Raw genomic sequence first — 12,534 nt, forward strand, 5'->3', positions numbered from 1 at the left:
AAACTACAAACAGTGGAGTTACCTGTCAGTTGCACACCTCTGACAATAATCAGGATTTGTTCAATCTGTTATCTTTGTTCAGTTTTCTGCTGCTTGTCATTGGCCGTGGGGTGGGTGGGGGGTGGGAGTGAACCATGAAGCAAACTTCCTAAGATACTATTCTGCCAGAATCAGGCAATTTCTTAAACTTACCATTTTTTCTCCCTTTTCCTTGTTATTTGGTGCTTTTCCTTTTCTGAATTCCTTAAACACTATCTAAGATTTTCATTAGTGTAAATAATACTATTAGTTCTAATCTTTAGACTGCATCTTAAAATACTGATATCTGACATTTCCTATGTTCCATCTCTCCTTCCCAAATTCTGATAGTCCACCCAGTGTACTTGACTACTGTGCTGTTGCAAGCATGAATGAACTCCTCCATTAAGCAATGTTTAAACTACAAGGTATATCCACAAACTTCAACAGGCACAAATGAAAGCCTACTTAGCTAAGGATCAAAGTTTGAATGTTCCCTGTGTTTTAAGTCTATGCAATCACAATGCTGCTGCAAGTAGCTTATGCTAGTGGTTGCTAAATGGAGGCTAATTGCCAAAAAAAAAAAACCTGAAACACTATCTTACGCTGTTCAATATCCCTAGTTATTAGTCTTTGCTCCAATATATTTTCAACTGAACCTATACCGTGACCTAAAACTCATCTCAAACTTGTAGCCAAATTCCTAGGAGTTATGAATGCCAAGCTTTAATTCTGGTTTCAAAATGTCTGTAACAAAAATCTAAGCAAAGAGCAATATACCAAACCTGAACTTACCAGAAGCAACCTAAAGACACCAACCAAACACTAAACTGAAGTCAGATTTTAGTTCTACACTTTGACTCCTGATTCCTCACTTTATTATCAGTGAGGGTCCTTTAGAAGATTAAGTGTTCTGTGCAAACCCAATAAAATTACAGTTAGGGGATCTAATGTTGTCACATAGCTACAGTTAAGTTAGCAGTGTTGTGTAGTAGTGCAATCAGTAACTGGCTTGCATGGCGGCTTCTAAAAGCACCTGTTCCCAGAGTTTCATGTATATTATATGCATATAAAATAACCAGTTGAGGACAGCCATTAGCATATTGTAAAGATGATAAACTGAGTGTTAACTTCTCCCAGCCAGTACCTTTTCCCCTCAATAAATGTTAAAAGACATCTGGGGGGAGGGGAAGGGAAGAATTCAACTTTACTTGATAATTGTAAATTGGTAAGCTTTATACATTTAAGTTTTTTAAAAAACCTAAATGCTCTAAGTACAGACTAAAAGCTGTCCAGAAAGCACACACTTAAATTTCTCCACTTGGGAGTCGTATAAAGGGATTTTGAACCTTGATGGCGAGAATCCCAAAACAAGAGTAAAATGAATTCTTTTATTGCAAACAAACGTCTAAATTAATTTCTCCACCCACTTTCTTTAGAAAGAAAAAGAAATCAGCAGGCTAAGGAGATACCCATTCAAGAACTAACATGATTAAAAATTAAGATATAAATGGGTGACTCACAATTTCATTAGCTTACAAAGATGGTGGAGTTAACTACTACAAGCACACTAGTTATACAGTATTTTGTGGGAGAAGGGAATACAGACATAGCTAACTTCATATAGATCCCATTAGACAACTGGATTTACAACAAGTTTTTTTTAATAAGAAATGGGCAAAGCCAGCTTTCTTTTCAGAATCAAAATGCAGAACAAATGGAAAAATTATGGTATTTAACCTTCACAAGTTTGAGCCTCCACAAATAATGCAACCAAGTTTTACATTTTTAACAGCCCTTCTACATACACTCCATCTTCTCTATCTTGGTTCCAAGTTTTATCTTCATTCCCAATTATGCCAATTGTGTTGTTATTTAGTTAAGAATAGGCCTTCCCGGTTCTTGTCAGAAATTGTTTAGCTCACCCCCTCCGCTACCCAGCACACTAGAGAGAGGATGGAGTGTAATATGAGCAGTACAGAGTCTTATGCAATTCATGAGGACCTTAGTCCTTACATGAATCTGGTTGCTAACATTTCTATCATATTGTGACAATGACTCCCGACTGTTATTCTCCGTGAGAGATGGGGGGAGTAAATTCTTAATAAAAGACACCAGGTACAAAGCAACATTTTACTTTTGTTGTGATAAAAAAAAAAAGTCACATTTTACAGATAAAATGTAGAACCCTGAAATACTGACACATTCTCATCGTGCACAATGCTGAGGTTCTCTTACGATTCACTTTAAAACTGCAATTAAAAATGTACAAAAAAGAAAAGAAAAAAAATCAACCCACAAAGCTTCTAAAAAAGGAACCCGCAGGCACTTCCTCTTGTGGAATGTTTAAAAAGTTAGCCTACTAAAGAAAACAGTCGACTTCTTGTGAAGGTTTTGGAGAAATATGTATCAGTTCGTTTTATTTGGGTATTCAATAATATCCTTGGTGATAATGCTGACTCCATGGCTTCTGACCCCAGAATTGCTGTAAGAGAAAATTTTTTTTTTAAAGAAAAAAACATCAATAAGCCACTCAAACTGCTTTTAGGAAATGACAATGAATCTAATTGCTGGAAACAAATTTATCTTTCATACCTCTGATTTCTATGAAACCGTATTTAGTTTTATTATCCCATTATCAATACACATTACAAAAAGAAACACATGACTTGGTTAGTTTATACAATTAAAACTGGTAGTAAAAATACCCAAATGTATTAAGTATTATTTTATTAAAAATATAAAGTTACAGCAAACTCCAATGTACTTTGCCTCCAAAAGATTATAGCTACAGCTACAGCACAATTTATCACTTGTTCTACATCACTTATGAAGTACTTCAATCCCTGAACAAGATATTTTTCAAAATTGATTCTAATAAACCTGAAACACAGTAGTGAACATAAAGCACACAGATTACTTACACCCTGCTGCCACTGGTTGTAGCCCTGAGATTGATTTTTGTAGCCACGATTGTTTCCTCGTCCTCTGAAGTTCTATAAAAACAAACAAAAAGAAAAAATCTTTACCACAGAGCCCAGCACTTTTATCAGGCTTCTGGCCACAGGTGTGAGAGACATTAAGAAATGGACAGGATTCTACAGCCATCCACCTAGGGAATGCAGAAACTGAGCACTTTCTACTAATTTCTCAAGTGTTTTAATTTTTTGTTCATTATTAGTATTAGTTCATTATTAGTATTATTCAGTTCGTTATTAGTTAGTAGAAATACTAACATGCTATGCTGCTAGTTAGTACACCTAAAATTAGGTGCACACATTTTACCACTATTTTAAAACAACTTCTCAGGCTTAATTACAGACATCAGTGCCTACATAGAGATCTTGAAGCATTACCTGGTTATAGTTCCCTCTGTTGGGCATTCCACCTCTGTTGTAATTCCCTCTGTTTGAATAACCACCCCGGCTGGGGAACACAGGGCCACGAGGGTAGGGATAGCCAATGCCACCACTTCCACCACCGCCACCACCTCTCTGTGGCATATTACCCCTCCTGTTGTATCCACCACGATTCCCAGGAGCTGAAAACACAAGAGACTTTTAGTTTCCATGTGTTGTACCTACTTCCAGATTTACGTTCCTTCTAGACCACTCAGTTTGAGAAAAATCAATGTCTGAAGCTGCTCAGGTACCACAGCTGTCTTTTATACCAAATCAGATAATTTTAAAACTAATTAATGCAGCAACACAGGATGGATGAACAAATTTCCTTTGCTAATGTAGATAAATAATCCACAGACTCAAAGATTGTTTCAAACTCAACCTAAGTACTACTCAAACTTCACTTACCCCCTCCTCTGAAATTCCCACCGCGCATATTAAATCCTCCACGTCCTCTGTGGCCACCACCTCTGTTAAACTGGTTCTTGCCACTCTTATTCTTATTGCTCTTCTTTGAGCCAGTGTTCTGCTTCTTTTCAGGTGGAAGCGCCTTTTTGCTTTCCTCCTTATATTGCTCCAGAAGTTTTTGGGCTTCTTCTTTTTGAAGCTCAACGTAAGTTATTTCATCAAAGCACTCGGCTACCTCTGGCAGAGTAAAGTTTCCTGCAGGGATTAAAGCCAAATCATTAACTTACAAAGCTTTGCAAATATCCAATCCTTCCAATTCTTGAATGGGTTTTAATGCTTTCAAAGATAACATGGATACCTTAATAATTTTCCTCAAAATAGAATAAGCCAAACATTCTTATCAAGATTTAGTATCATTCCTGAAACAGTTCTGCTATATAAAAACCATAGATTAACACAGCACAAATGAAATTAAATTCTTGCCTTTCATTTTGAGGACTGCATGTTCTGGGAGGTCTTTCCCCTCAACTTCGGCTTTCTTCTGTGTTCTCTGCTTATAATCTTCATCTTTTGGGCAAACTACAACAGCTTTTCGTTGGAAGCCTGCAAACAGGCACATTTTTCTCCTCTGGGCAGCAGCAGACACATTTGTCTTTGAGAGGGAAAAAGTATGAAGTTTATAACCCCCAACTTGGATTTATAACAAATTTTATAACAAATTCCAACATGTCAGTTTCAAAGGTACAGCTCACCTGGTCCAGAATGAAGTTTCTCTTCTTCCGAGCAGCAATCTCAATAAACTTTCCAAGACACTGTGGGGCTCTCTGTAACAGTGTGTTCAGTTTTCCAGTATCTGCCATTTGCTTCTTAAAACCTGCCACCTAGTTTTAGAAGTTAAAAAAAAAAAAAGGCAAGTTAACATTTACACAAATGTTGCCCTTTCCCATTATTTCTACCAAAAAATAGCCACTTTATCAAGCACCCTATTCTGTTCCAGTCTTAGCAGCTAAGAGCTTAAAAAAAAAAAAAAAAAAAAACTATGGAGATCAGAAGCCTAGTCCGCTGGAAGAAGTTTACCTTAACTCCTAAGAGCTTAAATAACCAATCTGGAGGCCCACACTGTGTGTTTGGCTCTGCTGCCCGCGAGGCTAGAATCCCACATGGGCAGCAGTCAGCGGCCTACTTCGAGTCCAGCTCCCTGCTGATATCCTAGGAAAGCAGCCAGATGGCCAAAGTGTTTGGGCCCCTACACCCACTTGGGAGATCGGAGTGAAGTTCCTGGCTCCCGCCTGGGCCTGGCCCAGCCCCAGCCATGGTGGGAGCCATCTGGATAATGAACTTGTCGATGGAAGAGAGCACTCCCCCCTCTCTAACTCTGCCTTTCACATAAATAAACTAATTTGACTTTGTTCAAATTTGTATCTCTAAGGTACCAAAATGAAAGATAGCAACAGGCAAACAAGAGCCTAGAGAACCTTGTAGTTTATTTGAAAAGCTGAGATCAGTTCCTAAACATCTTACTTACCATCATTTTATCCATAATGGTATTTGTGCCAAGAATGTTGTATTTCCCAGGATTCTCAGCTGCATGCTTAGTAACCCAGGTAGTTTTTCCAGCTCCTGGCAAGCCAATCATCATCACAACCTGTGCAGCAAAGAAACATTAATTCACTGTCTCATCCTTACAAGTTAACTGTAAGTCTCTCTGGTTATTATCTAGGAATTCAGCAATCCAGTCTCATAGACCCAGGAAGACAACTTGAGAAAGTTTAACACTCCAACGTTAAAGGAACTATTAAGTACTACATTTGGGAAAAAGCAAATGAAAACACAACACTCATCCGTATCTGTCACTTTTTTATCAACCAAAAGCGATCTTTCACATGCCACAGCTGAAAATAAAAATCGCTTACCTCACAATCCTTCTTCTCTTCAGGGCCCTTAGGTCCTCTAACCCGGTCCTCTAAGGGGACATTCTGGATGAAAGTATATTCTTCAGGTATTGGAAAATATGGCTTTTCCTTCTGACCAAAATTAAATTCAACTGCACAGTTGTGGCAGAGAACATGCGGGAACAGTGGCCGTCCAGCAAGAACTTCTTTACTGATTTTGAAGGCAACGCCAAGCTCCTGTCCATTCTTAGCGTAGGAGAGTTCTACTTCATCACTTTCAAAATTCTGTTCAAACAGAAAAACAACTTTAATCTACTTCCTATAGGCTTTCTGAGAAAATGCAAAAATTCATAACTGGGAATGACTTTTAATCTTGTGGTAAACATTAAATGTTAAGAACTTTGATAGCTAAACACTGAAGCACAAACAGTGCCCTAGAAAGTGAGCTACACTTTCAAAATTCATCTGCTTTGTTTCTCAAAATTTTTATTTTTCCTGATAACTAATGAAATCTTAACCTTGTTGATCACAGTGAAGGCTGAATTATGCAGCCCTGACTTACAGCAAAACAGGTGATCACATCATTTTCATCAAACTTCTCTCCATAATCTTCAGTCTCACAGTTGCATGTTTTTATTCCTTTCAGAGAATACCCATAAGAAAATTCTTCTTCACCTAAAAAAGTAATTTTCATGAAGTAAATATTTAAAACAATCCAAAGACCCGCCTGGTTTACTATTCAAAATATAGGATGTAATAGAAACTAAGCAAAAGTAGTCTTCAAAAGTTCACAGAAAATGTGTATTACCAAAAAGCTGCATGCATTTCAGGAGTTTTTGCACTGGAATAGGTAATTCCAGTATTACATGAAGTTTTCATAAGTAGCTTAAATAACCTAAGAATCCATCATTGGCATTCAGTTTTAACTACCTCTACACTAGATGTAAAAATTGATGAAGGCTAACTGGACCTATTACAAAATAAAATTTGTGGACAAACTGCATGTCTTGTATACAGGGGCCAACCCTGTGGCACAGGTTAATCCCCAGCCTGCAGTGCCAGCACTTCATATGGGCTCCGGTTCTAGTCCCGGCTGCTCCTCTTCCAATTCAGCTCTGCTACAGCCTGGAAAAGCGGTAGAAGATGGCCCAAGTGGGAGACCTTGTTAGAAGCTCCTGGCTCCTAAGCTTCAGATCAGTCCAGCTCCAGCTGTTGCTGCCATTTGGGGAGTGAACTGGTGATGTTAGACCTTTCTGTCTCTCCCTCTGTCCACAACTCTACCTCTCAAATCAAATCTTTAAAAAGGCTCCTCCTTAATGCACAGGAAAAATGTCCCAAGTTCTTGCACCCCTGTCACCCATGAGGGAGACCCAGAAGAAGCTCCTTGTTTCTGGCACTGGCATGGCCCAGCCCCAGTCATGGCGGCCATTTAGGGAGTGAGCCAGCGGATGGAAGATCTCTTCTCCCCCTCTAACTCTACCTTTCCAAAAAATAAATCAGTCTTTAGAAAAAAAAGTATGCTGCTCAAGCCATTAGTCATAACTCAAACAACCATAAAGGAACAAAAGCAAATTTAGACTCTGCCTACTGTTACTATTCTCTAAAACAGAATGAAAATAACAAGAAAAGGTTTTGAATGCCTGCAGATAGTTAATGAAATCAGACATTCATGAACTTGCAGTACTCAATGTAAACTTTACCTAGCAACATTCCACTTGTGGTTAGCGACCAGCCAATCCGAACTTCATGTATGTCTATATCTTTTGTATATAAATGCCTTACAGGTATCTTCTCTGTAACCTGAAAGTTAAGTCATTATATCATTAACTGTAAACCAAGGTAGGTAGGTTATTTATGTGCCTGGTTTATCTCACTTGGGCTATGGGTACCTAAAATTCTTCTCTAGCTATTTATACAAAGACAGGACACCCAACTCTACCCCACTCCCAGTATTTTCCAATTGATGTAAGGGCTTATAACTTAAAATTAAATACTTGGTTGATTTAGATTTTTAGAACAATATTTTTAAATTACATTCTCAATTGATGTTTTTCTCATAAAACCAACACTCTAACCAAAAGAAATTTTAACTCTTTGGTGGCCCTTTTCAAGGGCCTCATATAATGGAGTGCCCTAAATAATGTATGGGCTGGCTCTATAGGGCAAATTCTGATAAATAAACTTGCTTCACTATTACAAAATGAAGGTTCCAGAAACCTCACAACATTGCATTTACCTTCATCTCAAAACAGACTTTGCCTTTTGACACACCATAAGATGCCCTTCCTCCAGCCCAAAGAAAGGCAAAGCTCTCCATAGTAAGCGAAGAAGCACTGAGGCGATCTCTTGATATTTTAAAATGTAGATCACAATTATCTGCAATTATATTAAATACCATATTATTCTTTTGACATCCAATGGAAATCTATTTGCTATGTAGACAAAACTTGGATGTTAAATTTTTTTCATGTACTTCTTAATGCTGCAGAAAACAGTTTTTAACACCATGCTGTTTTCCCAATTTTCCGTGTAAGCCCCACTCCCACCATTCTTATCAAATTAAGTACTAAAGAGTAAACTGCCTATAAACTAAGGCTTAATGTCTTTAAGAATATAAAACAAGACATGTGACATGGATACATACCTGCTCTGCTCTTTACCTTGATTTAGAGGCACGCAGTAGAGGATAGCAGGAAATCAAAGTGAAGCATGCCAGAACCAGGTAGAATTTACCAGTGCCACAATAAAACTGAAGGGAGGCCACGGCCAAATATTTGAACATAGGAGTATGAGCTGTTGATCCCGTACTTTAACACTAGGCTCCTAAGTCCTAAATTATTTTCTAAATCTTAGGAATAAGGCAAGGCAGCCTCAACTTGGAATATACAAATCTGGTCTTCTAACACTGTCAATATTACAGCATTTTGGTCTTGTGTATTTGTGTATTAGCAACAATTAAGGATTAAGCTCTTAATCAGGTCATCCAAATCCAAAGCATCTTTAATCTAGCTACCTCTGGGTCACGTGAGGGACAGCTAAAGTCAAGGTAGAAAGCTGGCTCTTTTCCTTTTTACAGGACAGGAAACCTACAGTTCGGAACTTTTAAATTAGCTTTGCTCCTGAAATTCCTGATCACTGATAGAACTATGATTTCAAGAAGCTGTTGTTGCTCCTGTAATCAGTGCTTCAGCATCTTGGTAACTGCTAGTAACTTGAAGCAACTGATTTTGACATCAAAATTTCAAGCCACCTTTTCCATATGCATTTTTTTCCCAAAGACTCAACTCTTAACTACCTGTACAGGGTATTCAAGTAAGAAATCAGAGGTATCACCATTTATCACCTGAATCAACAATCTGTACAAGGAAGCATCCGAATCTAACTTCCGCCTTACCAGAGCAACTTGACATTTTAACTTTTCAAGTACGATTTCTACTCTTGGTTCTATTTCACACTGGAAAGACTGGTGCATCCTATTCTGATCAAACGCTAACCCAACGTAATTTAAGTAAAATCTGACAGCCACGGCCCATTTAAAGGTTTGCAATAATTCCGCATACTCGATTGCAACCCAACTGGGTAACGTAGTATTTACAGTGCTGCCATTGATACCATTCGCTGCTGAAGAAAGCTAGTGGCCCAGTGATGGCCCACTGCTGCTGCCCCAGGTCTTTGGAAGAAATCAACTTATGTTAAAGCAGCAGCTACTGAACTGGAATTGAGAACAAAAGAGCAGTTATTGAAATAGTATTACAGTCTTTTAGAATAGGGAATATACTTGAGTGCTAATGGGAAAAGTCATCAGTTAAGTATTTAACCAGCCCAAGTAGCTGACTTAACAATCCCAAAATAAAAGGAAATTACTGTAGGACACGTTAACAGTTTCCATTAGCTAACTAGTCCAAAATTGGCATCAATTTCACATTCAAGAATAAGAAGCTTTAAATTACAATTAAAATTGCCAAAGCCTGTAAAATCAATTCAACACAACTGATGGCATATTAATATTAAACTACTGCACTCTGGGTATCAATCATTATCTTTGCTTTTTAGAAAACTGTACATGTTTTCTGCACTTAGGTTAAACGTACTGCAATCTAACATTGTCAAAAAAACCCAAGGCATTTGAGGACTGCGTGGGGGAGCGGGTGAAACAGCTTCACTTACAAGTATCAAGACAAACCACTGTGTCATCGAAGTGCTCATCTTCTTCTTCAACGGGGGGCTGAGGAGATTTGGCTCTGAAAGACAGAATGGGCTCCTGATACGTCTCTGCCCACCCACGGAGAACGGGCAACAACAACGCACAATCCGTTAGCATCCTCTACCTGCTGTACTTGTTCTCTTCAATGTACTCAAAATATCCACGGCCATGATCTTCTCGAGGTCTTTTTACACCTCGCTTTTTATCTCCGCCTTTCTGCTCTGTTTTGCCGTCTCCTATAACACACGACACTCTCATAAGTGCTCAAGCCACCCAACACCCCCGCCAAAAGAAAAAAAAGCCGCTTTTATTTCAAGTTGCCTAAAAGCATCGAATTAATGAGTTTTGGGTGAATACTGAACCGCCAGGTCGAATGTGAATTCAAACTATCAGCTTGGAATTGGATTGGAGTTAGTGACGCAGCCTAAAGACGTTACTAATTCGGCCCGTCTACCGGAGGCTTCAAGAAAGCTTAAGCGCAACTGCGCGCCGGAGGCCCCGAGCCCACGTGGATCCCGACGAGCGGTCAGGAGGGGGAGGGGCGCGGGGGCGGCGGCCCCTCCCCCACCCGGGCCCGCGCAGCCCGCGGCCGCATTGTACGGATCTTCCGCCCCGCTCGGCGCGCCGGCTCCTCCCGCCGGAAGTGACGTCACGCCGAGCCCCTGCGCTCCTTGCACAATACCGCGGCGAGGAGCCGCCAAAGCGCGCCCGCCCCGGGACCTCGGGCCTCTCCCCTCCCCCCGCCCTGAGCCATGTGCCCGCACCGCGCGCACACACAGCGCGGCGGCGCCACCGCGGGCCGACGGGGCTCCTCCCCCCCTCCCGCGGCAGCTGCAGCTCCCCCGCCCCCACCCCCGCCCCGGCTCCCGAGCCACATAATGGAGGCGCTGCCACCGCCGTCACACACGCACACGCACACACACACCCCGAGCCCCAGGCCTCTCGGCTAATCTGGGATTCCCCGCACCCCTCCCTCCCCCCACCGCCGCCCACCCAGCCACCAGCGGGGGGCTCCGGCAGGCCGGGGGCCCGGTCCCCACCCCACGCGGGCCTCCCGCCGCGCGCAACGTACAACGCAGCACTCACCCGCCGCCGGAGCCCCGGGGCGACCGCCTCCTCCGCCGCCTTCCGCCTTCTTCTTACCTCCCGCCTGCTGCTGGCCCTGCCTCGCCCCGGGCGGCGCCACCGTCACCGCGAACAGCGAGGTGGGGCCGCTGCTCTTCCCCGCGGCCTCCTTGGCCGCCCCGCGCTGCTGCGGAGGCTGTTGCTGCGGCGCCGCCGGCGGTTGAGGCTGCTGCTCCCCGTGCCCGTTCTCGTCGCCCGCGCCCTCCTCCTCGTCGCCGAGCTCGTCCTCCCCTTCCTGGAAGCCCTGATCATCGCCGTTCTCGTCTTCCGAGGCGGCCTCCTCCTCCTCCATCGGGCCCGACTCGGCCGCCCCCGCGGCCCCGTTCTCCTCTCCTAGCTCCATCTGGTCGCCATCCAGGGCGGCGATCCCTTCCTCCTCCTCTTCCTCCTCCTCCTCGTCGTCGTCGCCGCCGGCCGCGGCCTCCTGCTCGAGGCCTGCTCCCGAGCGCCCGGCGGAATCCCCGCCCAGGTCTAGGCTGCCGTTCCCGGGCTCCATGGCGGGGCGGCCCCCGGCCTCCTCGTCGTCCAGCGCAGCCTGGAGTCGCTCCATGAGCTCGGCCTTGAGGCCCTTGTCGGAGAGGCGCCGCTTCTTGAGCTCCTCTTTCAGCTCAGACACCTTCAGCTTTTTTACATTAACAGGCGAGGAACTCATGATGAGGGCCCCGATTCGCGGCAGGGAGCTTGGCTCGGACTGGGCTCCGCTCACTCGGCCACTGGTAGCGGCTGCTGCGGCTGCTCCTCGGTCCGGGCGGCGGCTGCGGCTGGAGGTGGGTTCGTGCTGCAGAGAGGACCCGCCTGGTGTCGAACGGCGCCAATTCCTTTCACCGAGTTCGCGAGGGAGACGCGGAGACTCGCCTGGCGCGAGCGAGCACGCAACGTCCTCTCGCAGGGGCGGCGCCGCGCACGTAATATAGCCGCCCCGCCCCCCGCGCTGACGGGCGCGCCGCGCAGCAGGAAGGCGGGAGCGCGCTCGCGCTCGGCCCCGCCCAGCACCGTCCCTGCCTCCCCGCCCCCACGCCGAGGCCCGGGTCGGGAGCGCGGCACAGGCCGCGCAGTGCGCTTCCTATTGGGTGCCGAGCAAATGGAGGAGAAGGAAACCGCCTTTCGGTTTAACCGGCCCGCTGCAAAGTCCACTGGGTTTCTGCCGAGGGAGCTCGTTCTGCTCTTGGCCTCCCAGCCTGGGCGGCTGCTCGGCTTGAAATGCTAGCAGAGCTCAGCTTGGCGTTTTCAGCTCGAACCCCTCCACCTTTTCTTCCATCTTAGTATTGCCGTCCTGGGTGCCCCTCCTTCTATACCGTTTTAAAACGCCTCGGGATTTTATTTCCGCTCTGGCTTGTCTAACCCAGCCTGGCAGTCAGCACACGGAGAGTTGGTTCGTCCCTTCTTCCCCCCCTCTCCCCCCCCCCACCTCCGGCCTCGTATCTCCTTTCATTTTTCTAAGCCGGCCTGGCGAATGGCCTTTTAAATTCGGGAAGCCTTTCTTTTG

General features: G+C 44.0%; 1 protein-coding gene across 1 annotated transcript; it reads right to left on the reverse strand.

The window, feature by feature from the left end:
• Positions 1-1,664: 1,664 nt before the first annotated feature.
• Positions 1,665-11,964, reverse strand: HNRNPU (heterogeneous nuclear ribonucleoprotein U). The gene is made up of 14 exons (XM_002717635.5): positions 11,010-11,964; positions 10,048-10,159; positions 9,887-9,960; positions 7,956-8,095; positions 7,420-7,519; positions 6,282-6,394; positions 5,741-6,004; positions 5,353-5,472; positions 4,580-4,708; positions 4,311-4,479; positions 3,828-4,082; positions 3,375-3,559; positions 2,943-3,014; positions 1,665-2,503 (listed from the first exon to the last, which is right to left on the reverse strand). Exons 1-14 carry the CDS (start codon positions 11,698-11,700, stop codon positions 2,450-2,452), a joined length of 2,478 nt encoding a protein of 825 aa, XP_002717681.1. The 5' UTR covers positions 11,701-11,964; the 3' UTR covers positions 1,665-2,449.
• Positions 11,965-12,534: the final 570 nt, after the last annotated feature.

Source organism: Oryctolagus cuniculus, chromosome 13, assembly GCF_051225735.1.
Source record: "Oryctolagus cuniculus isolate XC-2025 breed Fujian yellow rabbit chromosome 13, ASM5122573v1, whole genome shotgun sequence".
Classification (NCBI taxonomy): Eukaryota; Metazoa; Chordata; class Mammalia; order Lagomorpha; family Leporidae; genus Oryctolagus; species Oryctolagus cuniculus.